Source organism: Humulus lupulus, chromosome 1 (assembly GCF_963169125.1).
Source record: "Humulus lupulus chromosome 1, drHumLupu1.1, whole genome shotgun sequence".
Classification (NCBI taxonomy): Eukaryota; Viridiplantae; Streptophyta; class Magnoliopsida; order Rosales; family Cannabaceae; genus Humulus; species Humulus lupulus.
Window position 1 is genome coordinate 287,913,451 of NC_084793.1, and position 9,952 is coordinate 287,923,402.

The 9,952-nt window shown below is 33.6% G+C and overlaps 2 protein-coding genes across 4 annotated transcripts; both read left to right on the top strand.

The window, feature by feature from the left end:
* Positions 1–1,125: 1,125 nt before the first annotated feature.
* On the top strand, positions 1,126–5,953 carry LOC133808594 (protein DWD HYPERSENSITIVE TO UV-B 1). 3 transcript variants are annotated; one of them, XM_062245883.1, is made up of 10 exons: positions 1,130–1,373; positions 1,457–1,523; positions 2,173–2,493; positions 2,754–3,339; positions 3,438–4,085; positions 4,522–4,962; positions 5,104–5,298; positions 5,373–5,429; positions 5,545–5,607; positions 5,708–5,953. In XM_062245883.1, the coding sequence occupies exons 3-10, from the start codon at positions 2,336–2,338 to the stop codon at positions 5,759–5,761; spliced, it is 2,202 nt and encodes a 733-aa protein (XP_062101867.1). In that variant the 5' UTR covers positions 1,130–1,373; positions 1,457–1,523; positions 2,173–2,335; the 3' UTR covers positions 5,762–5,953. The 3 variants fall into 3 exon arrangements, with proteins under 3 accessions (XP_062101865.1, XP_062101867.1, XP_062101866.1); XM_062245882.1 differs by having other exon boundaries at positions 1,460–1,523; XM_062245881.1 differs by lacking the exon at positions 1,457–1,523 and having other exon boundaries at positions 1,126–1,373.
* Positions 5,954–6,092: 139 nt separating this feature from the next.
* On the top strand, positions 6,093–7,651 carry LOC133808630 (peamaclein-like). The gene is made up of 2 exons (XM_062245884.1): positions 6,093–7,154; positions 7,249–7,651. The coding sequence occupies exons 1-2, from the start codon at positions 7,052–7,054 to the stop codon at positions 7,431–7,433; spliced, it is 288 nt and encodes a 95-aa protein (XP_062101868.1). The 5' UTR covers positions 6,093–7,051; the 3' UTR covers positions 7,434–7,651.
* The last annotated feature ends 2,301 nt before the right edge of the window (positions 7,652–9,952 follow it).

Here is a 9,952-nt window from a genome sequence, read left to right on the forward strand (position 1 = left end):
GGAAGATATAAACAACTACAATATACACGGTCATAAAAAAAATTCGTACCGAAAAATATTAACGAGTCGAGAACAGTGAAGAGCCCACTAATAAAGCTTACAGTAAAGCCCCTATAAAATAATTGTCCTCTAATTATTAAAGATCCCTTAAAAAATTATGTAACTTCTGGATCCCTTTCACTTCATATCATGTCTAACTGGGTTGGAGGCCCGTTAAAATTACTGCCTATGCAACCTATCGGCTTTTAAGGGGATTACTGGCATTGTTAGCCCGCCTAGCCTTTTTCTCACTGTCGGTGGACCATAATTTAATTTAGAGAAATTATAATAAATGACTCAAAATAATGACATGAAAAAGCTAATGTCCTCAATTTTAAAATTATAGAAAAATAATCATTTTATATTATTGATTATCTAAATTATCATTTTGTACCAAACTCCAAGTGAATATTAGAGTTTACCTAAGACTAAAGAGGTTAAAGATGGTAAGGGTAAATATAGAATTTCGCTATACTAATTTGTTGTATTAGGCCGTTTGTTGATTTTTTTAAAAATTGAGATATTTATCTAAATAATAGTTGTTTTTGAGACTATTTTGCTCGTTGCCCCATTTATTTATTTTTGCTAGAGTGAAGACTCAAGACTAACAATTATTTTTTTTCCTGAATGTCAAGACTAACAAATTTTTTCTTCTATTACAATTTTTTTTTGCTCAAATTGATTTCTGTCTTTACTCCAAAATTCAAATGCAAATAAATGGAGTACAAAAAATAAAAATAAAAATCTCAAATCAGAAATCAGACATAAATTGTCTTTGTATGTGCTACGTAGTATAGTTTATCATGTTCAAAATATCCCAGCACATTCACATGTAGCTAACTTGTGTTATTGATTGTATCAGTCATTTAGGAGTCCCACAAAGCATGTGGTGCATTAAAGCTTTGAACTTTTATCAATTAACTTATCTTATTATTTCAGTCTTTTCAAGGAACACTCCAACTCTAAAACCCCAAGAGGAAATAAAAACTAGAAGCAAGCATTGTCGATTAGTCAATGTAGCTCGTGTTTATCTCTTATACATGTGTTTCACACTCACTTTCAAAGCACCCCATTTATAAAAATTCCTTTTTTATTTATTTATTTATATACTCAATACTTGCACACCTAAAAGTCAGTTTCCTTGTACCGTACACTCTTCAACCTCCACCTGCCATTACTGTACGGTACTCTTCACCACAAGTTCCCTGCTCTTTTGTTCCTACTTCTTATTGCTACCATGTTTCCCTTAATGAAGAATGATTAAATTATATACTTAAGAAAAGAAGAAGAAGACAAGCCACCATGCCCATGAATTTTCCCAGCTTAGAAGCTCGGTATGTTTCTTAATTCTCTCTCTTTACTTTGATTTCATTGTTTGTATCTGTGTTTTTTGCTGAAGTGTAATTGTTGGATTTAGCAGTGAAGTGCTAGAACTTTTGGTGTTAAAAGACTTGTAGTTGTTCATGGTTTGGAACTGGGAAGAGGTACTATGATATAAATTACAGTGCTTATATAAATTACAGTGCTTATATATAGTGGTGGTGGTCTAGCGACTTTGCTTAGTATGATTATAATTACATATATTTTGTGAAGTGGGATATTTAGAAAAATTCTCATTTTTCTTGGTGGAGACTTGTGAACTTCATTTATTTGAACCATACGGTTTCAGTATTTGATCACTGAATTCTCCCTTTTCCTGGGTTTCCTTTAGTTTTGGTGCTAAGAAAATTGGAAATAAGATTTTGAAGTTCTCTTATTGAAATATATTCTAGAATCTGAGCCATGAAATTTCTGAAAAGAGATAAGTGAGCAGTCAATTTCTCAGGATAATGACTGCCTAGAATAATATTAGTGGAAAAGTTTTTAATATTTGTTTAAGAAGACATACCTAAAAGATTTATCTGTATTAATTGAACAACCTCTTAGTTCCAATGAGCCTGATGTGGTCTCAATTGAATATACATTTCTTTCGGTCCATTTTGTCCGCAAAGCATTATTTAATGCTTCTTCAGATTGAAGCAAGATCTGTTCTTTTTATAAACAAATTTAATAAAAATTTACTGTTTTGATACTTTATCTTGTTTTGTTGACTTATATTCTATCTCTCTCTTTTTCATTTTGCGTGTGTGATAGTTATCTTAGTTCCTGCAAGAAGCATTCGGTAATTCCAAACTCAGCAGTGAAATCATGGTTTTCTGAGGCCAAAGTTCATAAACCAAAGAATGAGAAGTATAGCATAGCTGTTATACTGGACCAGCTAAGGGATGCTGATATATCTCCACTAGTAGATGTAATAATGGCCTTTGAGAGCTCTGATATGGATGCAGTTGACTTACTTCAAGAATCACAAGGTCGCCTCAGTGAAGAACACCTTATGGCTTTGATGCGTGCAGTTGACTTTAAGCTTCGAGTTGTTGATCTACAGGATATGTCATTGACCAAAGAGTTCTTGAGGTATGTTTTAGAAGATTCAAAATACATATATGTAAAGACACACATACATATAGTTCAAGGAAATAAAGATAGACAATTATGAAAAAAGGGTAGTTTAGATAACTATAAAACAGCATATGCTTTAGTGTGATTGTCATTTCAAAATATGTTCATGTGTTTCACATCTTTGTTTCTGGAAATAATGCTAATGTGATGTCTATCTATTGGTGTTTTATGGCATCAAAATTTTCTCTAACTTCAACTGATTTTGTTCTCCTTAGGGATCTCTGTCAGGGAGGCTTGGCTTGTCAAGTTTTAAACTTAAGGACTAATCATATTCAAAAGCTCGCCATGTCTGGAAAATTTATACAGCTACACACCCTTAATCTGGACTTTTGCACTGCACTCACCAGTTTGCAGCAGAGCTGTTTCTCTTGCATGCCAAATTTGTTACGTCTCTCAATGTGCGAGACAAGAATCACAAATCTCTGGACAACTTCTGCTGCTTTATTGAAACTTCCTTCTTTAAAAGAACTGCGGTTTCAAAATTGTCTATGCTGCAAGGACACAGGGGCATGTCCATCATCTCGTGAGAAAGCAAGGTTTCATGGCACTAAGAGTCAGTCCAGCCTTTGTTGCTATGGTCAAGCACAGTCTGCTGATAGTGATGATATATTTCATTCTTCTACTGCAGGCGAAGCAGTTAGGGACCTGATTTGTAAAGACGATTCAACATTAATGAGTGAGTTTGGTAGCACTGAGAACACCATGAAAGAAAAGCTTTCGAAAAACCTTCAAGAAATTGATTTGTTCAAACTATCTACTGATCTTCCTGATTTGGATGGAAGCAAAGATTTTCAAAATGAGGTAAGAATTAGGTGACTAAAATTGATGTGTGCTTGAGCTTGAAAAAAAAAGATTATGATTAGAAAGTTGTATCTAACATTTAGTTTGGCAAAATGTAGATTTGGGAACAAGGTGATTTTTCTGCAAATTTTCACAAGCAAGACTTGAAGAATCCTGCCATTACATTAAGGAAGTATATATCTCATCACCCCTCACCAATATGCTTTGAGAAGCATTATCGAGACTACATGGTTGCTTCATTGCCTCATCTAGAAGTACTAGATAATTTGCCTGTTACAAAGCTAGACAGATTAGCTGCCAAGACTACTAGTCAAAAGTACTTTGAGTACTTACCTTATAAAAGACAGCCAAAAGAAAGTGTTGTTAGTCTTTTGCATAAGCGTGAGATGGGGGGAAGTAAGACACGCAACCAGAAAAAGTCCATGCCAAAACAGCTTCACCCTTATCACAATAACCAGTTGTTTTTCTCAAGGTCTCTTTGTGCTGCCAAACTCGGATCTTCTGAATGGCCACTCTTGCGCCCAGTATCCAACTTTAGTGAAAAATTTAAAGAAGAAAATAAAAGGCCTCGTCCGAGGCAATTTGAGTATCATCCTTCAGATCCTAGTCTTATGGTTTTTGGAACCTTGAGTGGTGAAGTCATTGTAATCAACCATGAAAGTGGGAGGACCATTAGTTATATCCCATCCATGGGAGCAATGAGCAGTGTTTTGGGACTCTGTTGGCTCAAGAAGTATCCATCAAAGGTAAGCCTTATCCTGTTATACTTTATTGTATGTTGAATTTGTGTTATTAGTACATATTTCTCTCTCTGACTTCATTTATATTGTATATCCTCAGGAAATTACGTTGCCTAGTATTATGAACTGATTTTATGTAGTTTATCACAGTTGTTTGCCAAATAAATGTTTCCTTAGAGATAACCGTGATCGTTTCTCTCAACTAAATGACTAAATGTTGTCTTGAGTTTCTTCTTACTTAAGCCTTGAAATTTCAGATGTGTGAGTGAAAGGACACTAATCTGAATATTTATAATTGCATATGGCGTGCAAATTACTCAGATGCGCTCAAGCAGTACACAGATGCTAAAACAACCCTATTCATTCTTGTTACACTAAACTGATTTGCTTTCTGCTTTCTTTTCTTTATTCATTTTTTTTATTTTTTTTTATGAACATGTAGCTCATAGCAGGATCTGATAATGGCTCTTTGAAGTTGTTTGACATCAAACATACACCTCAAGAACGTGCAGAGTCCAGTTGTGGCTCCTCAAATATAACATTCACAAGCTTTGAGCAATTGACTTCTCTTCATGTAAACTCAACAGACGACAAGTTTCTGGCTAGTGGATACTCAAAGAACGTTGCTCTATACGACATTGACAGCGAAAAACGTTTACAGTTGTTCACTAACATTCACCGAGAACCAATCAATGTTGCTAAATTTGCTCACCATTCCCCTCACCTATTTGCTACTTCATCCTTTGACCATGATGTGAAGATGTGGGATTTGAGACAGAACCCTTTGCAGCCTTGCTATACATCTTCAAGCTCGACAGGAAATGTCATGGTTTGCTTTTCTCCAGATGACCTGTCTTTACTAGTGTCTGCTGTTGACAATGAGGTATGCCTATAAGTAATAAATACACAATCTTGTGATGATCTTACTCAAAATTTTGATAGACAATCGTATGATTTATGGATTATGGACATGATGAAATTGCAATATAATCCAATTTTGTTACTAAGTTTTGAGAGTTGGCAGGTTAAACAACTCTCAGCAGCTGATGGGAGGCTCTTGATGATTCTTGAGATAGCTTCAACAGGAAGTGCTTATAACTATACTCGTTCATATTATATGAATGGAGGGGATTACATTATTAGTGGTAGTTGTGATGAACATGTCATTCGCATTTGCTGCTCTCAAACCGGAAAGCGACTCAGGGATGTCTACTTGGAGGTACTTTAAGTTTTGCTTTGCTAAGTAGTCACTTAGCTGATTTGTTGTGTACTATAATTCATTCCTGTTTGTAGGATTCGGAGTCAGGACACTCAATGTTCGTACAGTCATTAAGAAGCGATCCATTTAGAGTGAGTTTGTTTTCTTCATTCTAGTATTATGCTTTCATTAAGCATAATAAATATGCAAAAAAAAAAAAACATGATTGTTTTCTTTTGATGTGTTTTTGGAAACTATAAAAAACAGGATTTCAACTTGAGTGTGTTGGCAGCATCTACCCGCCCAAGCTCGAAGTGGGAGATCATCAAGGTAACTAATATGCATTGTCGTTTTTTGTGATTGTTTGTCGTATGTCATAAAAGTACGAAGATTAAACATGTAAATCTGTACCAAAACTACTAAATTTCAGGTCAATATGCTGGCATCATCCAATTCTGAGGAACAGGAAGCATTTTTTTTCTAGTTGCTACAGTCTGGGAGGTTGGCATATATGTTGTCAAAGTACATATATACATGCCAATGATGTAAATTGCATAATTTGTTTTTGGTATTGTGCCTTTAAAACGAGAAAAACAACAAGGTTTTTTTAGGATTGGTTGACGTATCGTTCATTTAAACGACATTTGATGATGAAGCACAAACTTGGCCACGCTGATGCTCTCTGTGTCTAGCTAGTCTGCTATGGTCTGGTAGTACTGGTATCATAGTATGTAGTAGGACGATACGAGGACAATAGAAGTTTAAGAAACGACACGTAATTATAAGAACAGGACATGCCGTTCGTAGTCGATAAAAATGTCGTTTATTTACTTGTAGTTGCGCCTTAACATTAACACTAACAAACCAACAAACTTTGGTTGAAAGACCAAACGACGATGAAAGTGTTGTTTGCATCTCACAACAGGAAACTTGTTGATAGGACAGAAAGGTGTCGTTGCCGACTTACATTAATAACAGCTCACATTTAAACATAATTATAAAATGGATGATTATTTCTTTTGGTATATAGTTTGGACCCATTAAAATGAGCAATAGAAGCAAATGCCACCCCCCCTCCCAATATACACAAACGTACGATGCACGAGTGTAAGTTTAGCCCTAGCAAAGACCCGTACAACTTGTTGGATGTTGATCTCGTACTCAGAATATTCGATTCTATCTTTGTTTCCATTTATATATTTGTTTTACTTATAAATCGTTGACAGTACGTACTATAGTATATATATATAAATATTCTTCACCATTATAGATGTTGAAGCTGGCAAGAAAATCATATAAAAGTAGAAAACATTAGTTAATAATGTCAATTTGGAAGAAGTAGACAAACTAATCAGTGGGCATCAAATGTTTTAAACAATATAATAAAGGACGTTAGGTTAGTGTGAGCCATGGAAATTAGAATAATATGCAACTTGTTTATTCCAATTGGGTTTTAAATAATTACAAAGCCCCAAACAAAAATATAAATAGAAAAGTAGACCTACCATGGAATTTAAGTCAACATGATCTATATGTTCCACACCAACCCCACATTTTCATTTAACACTCTGTATTAAGCTGTAAAGCTGTTATATGTTATATTATTATTAAAAATATATAGGACACTTTCCAGGAAGGAAAGGCCCGTTTTAGTAACCTCACTTTCAAACTCAAACGTTCACTAGTAGTAGCCTATTCTTACTTTTAAATAGCCACTATAAATATAAGCTGAGGTTTTAAGTCTAGTTATAATACTAGCTATAGTAAGTACAAAATGAAGCTTGTTGGAGTGCTGCTACTTGTGTCACTTTGTTTGAGCTCTTGTTTCCTTCAGTTCACAATGGCTGATCCAACCACCGTGGTTGCTCCAACTCCGAGTAAGATCATATATATATATATAAATATACACATGTTTTTGTTTTTGTGTTTGGAATAATGAAATAATATATTATGTTTTATATATATGTATAGGCAGTTGTGATTCAAAATGTGAGGTGAGGTGTGGAAGTGCAGGAATGAAAGATCGATGCATGAGGTACTGTGGTATATGCTGCCAAGAGTGCAGTTGTGTTCCTTCTGGGACTTACGGTAACAAGTCAGAATGCCCTTGCTACCGTGACAAGTTGAGCTCTAAAGGCACCCCCAAGTGTCCTTGATTATTCAATCTTTACTATCATCATTGATCAAATCACTCCCTTTTTTCACTAATAAATACGTACATTAGCACTTTATTTTTGTGTTCAAGTACCATATTCAAAGCTATAAGCCATAAGAACTATAAATATATATATATAATGTATAGACTTATGTGTGTAGTGGAGATATATGGGGCTGTTTGTAATAAGAAAGATAAAACACCCGTTATTTCTATCCCTCTCATGCTGTTATTTAAAGCGATTATTACATGATTTTTTTTTGTTGATAATGTATTCATGAATTTGGGAATAAGTATCATATTAAATAAACATTAAGATAAATACATATTAAATAAAAATAGCTTATGGAATTTAGTGCTCCATTATAAAATGGCTTAGGGTTACAATCACGGACGGAAGTAGCTTGTAAAGTTGTATTGCAATGGCAAAACGTACATAAAATTTATGGGAACAAAAAATATATATTATTTTCAAGAAAAAAAAAAGGTTTATATTTTTTTAGACCCTGTGTTTTATCACATTATTTGTTTGGACCCTGTGTTTTGACAAATTACTTTTTGGATCCTATGTTTTGTAAAATAGTTCAAATAGAATCTTAAACCCGATTTTGATCAAAGTTTTCTCAACTGAAATCACAAATAATTCACTAAATTAAACAATTAAGAACAAAAATAAAATCATTCTACTTAAAAATTGTGTTGTTATATTCAATTTTTTCTTCATAAAAATTGAATTTAGGGGCCTATTTGAACAATTTTACAAAATATAGGGTCCAAAAATAAATTTTTTAAAACACAGGGTCCAAACAAATAATCAGAAAAAATACAGGGTCCAAAAAAATAAAAATCCAAAAAATGCTAGGTAATGTGAGTTTCATGAAAATCGTAAATTGGGCCAATATTCTGATATATGTATATATATATAGGACAATTCTCTTATAGGAGCTTCACTTTAAGTCTTACTGGTAGGACTCTCACTGTTTCTTGACCCCTGAATAGTTTTCGGCGCAGTTTTTTTTTTTTATGACCATGTATATTGTAGCTATTTAGAGCATCCTGCAAATTTTCAGAAAATTCCGAATAGTTTACAGTACCGAAAACTAGGTTCAAACATGTTGCTTTCTACGCGCATAAAAAAAATTAGTTACGCGTGCAACAACATGTTTAAACCTAGTTTTTGAGACTGTAAACTATTCAGAATTTTCTGAAAATTTACAGATACTCTAAATAGCTACAATATACATGGTTATAAAAAAAAATCGCGCCGAAAACTGTTCACGGATCGAGAACAAATTCCCCTATATATATAAACTAATTGAGCTAGCTAGCTATGCTTCCTCTATGAGCAAATATAAATAATTAAAAATAGAAGCGATGCTGTGATTTTGACTATGTTTGCCAATGATACATTTGCATACTAGTTTTGAGTTTCTAACAAATTGTCCAATGATTAATGATTTTAGTCCCTTAAACTATTGATAAAGTCTCAAACTCTAAGCTTTACAATATATTTCATTTTGGCCCTTACATTATTATCATTGCTATTAGTTATTCTTTTTAAGTCATACTTAAATAATTTAATTTAATTTTTCATAATTTTTTTTTTTAAATCTTCGACAGTTTCCATTAAATATCTAACAAAAAAAATATAATGAACAAATACAAAAATTCTTTGATTAGTAGTATAGATTTTGATTTTGTGGAGCGTATCTGAATATTGAGAAGACCAGCTAGCAGGGCAGGGTTAATCTGTACTATGCCAAGTGTTTGATTAGATGTGAAGTTTGATCTAATCAATGGATGGACCCCATGTCGTAACTTTGTTCTTTTGCTATTAAATTTGATAAGATCACACTGTTTTCATAGAGGACTCCTCGTCTTTGGAGTCATTGTAGACTACTGAATTCGCATTAATTGCAAAGAGTTAAAAATAACCTATGTATGCTCTTATTGTTATTTTTGTCAGGAAAATATAAGTGGACTGAATGTAAACGGTTAAACTAGGTTTACAATTCGAAGCAAAATATACAAAATGAATACGAATTATTAAACAAAGTAACAATTCTATAACAAAATATATATGTAAATATGAAAAATGGTAAAAAAAAAGATGGTAATGAAAAGAGAAATTTTATTATTTATGCATAATAATGTGTCTAATAACTAAATAATAATACCGGTACTTAACTTTTTTTAATTGGTGTTAAACTTTCACTATGTACCAAAAACACTCATCTCATTTTTTCCCACCAAAAAATTTTCCCCCATAAACTCTCTCTCTCTCTCTCTATCTCTCTGTTGCTCTCAAACCCCAAAAACCCAAACCGAAAGCCAAAAGCCCAAAACCAAAACCCAGAATCGATCTCACCCTCTCTCTTTCTCTTCTCCGACGTCGGCAACCGTCGCAACCCACAAAACTCGAAAACCCACGAAGCTCGAAACCCACGAACCCATCGAACCCGTCGAAGCCATCAATCGAACCCATCAATTTTAAGGTAAATTCTTAAACCCTCGTGATGA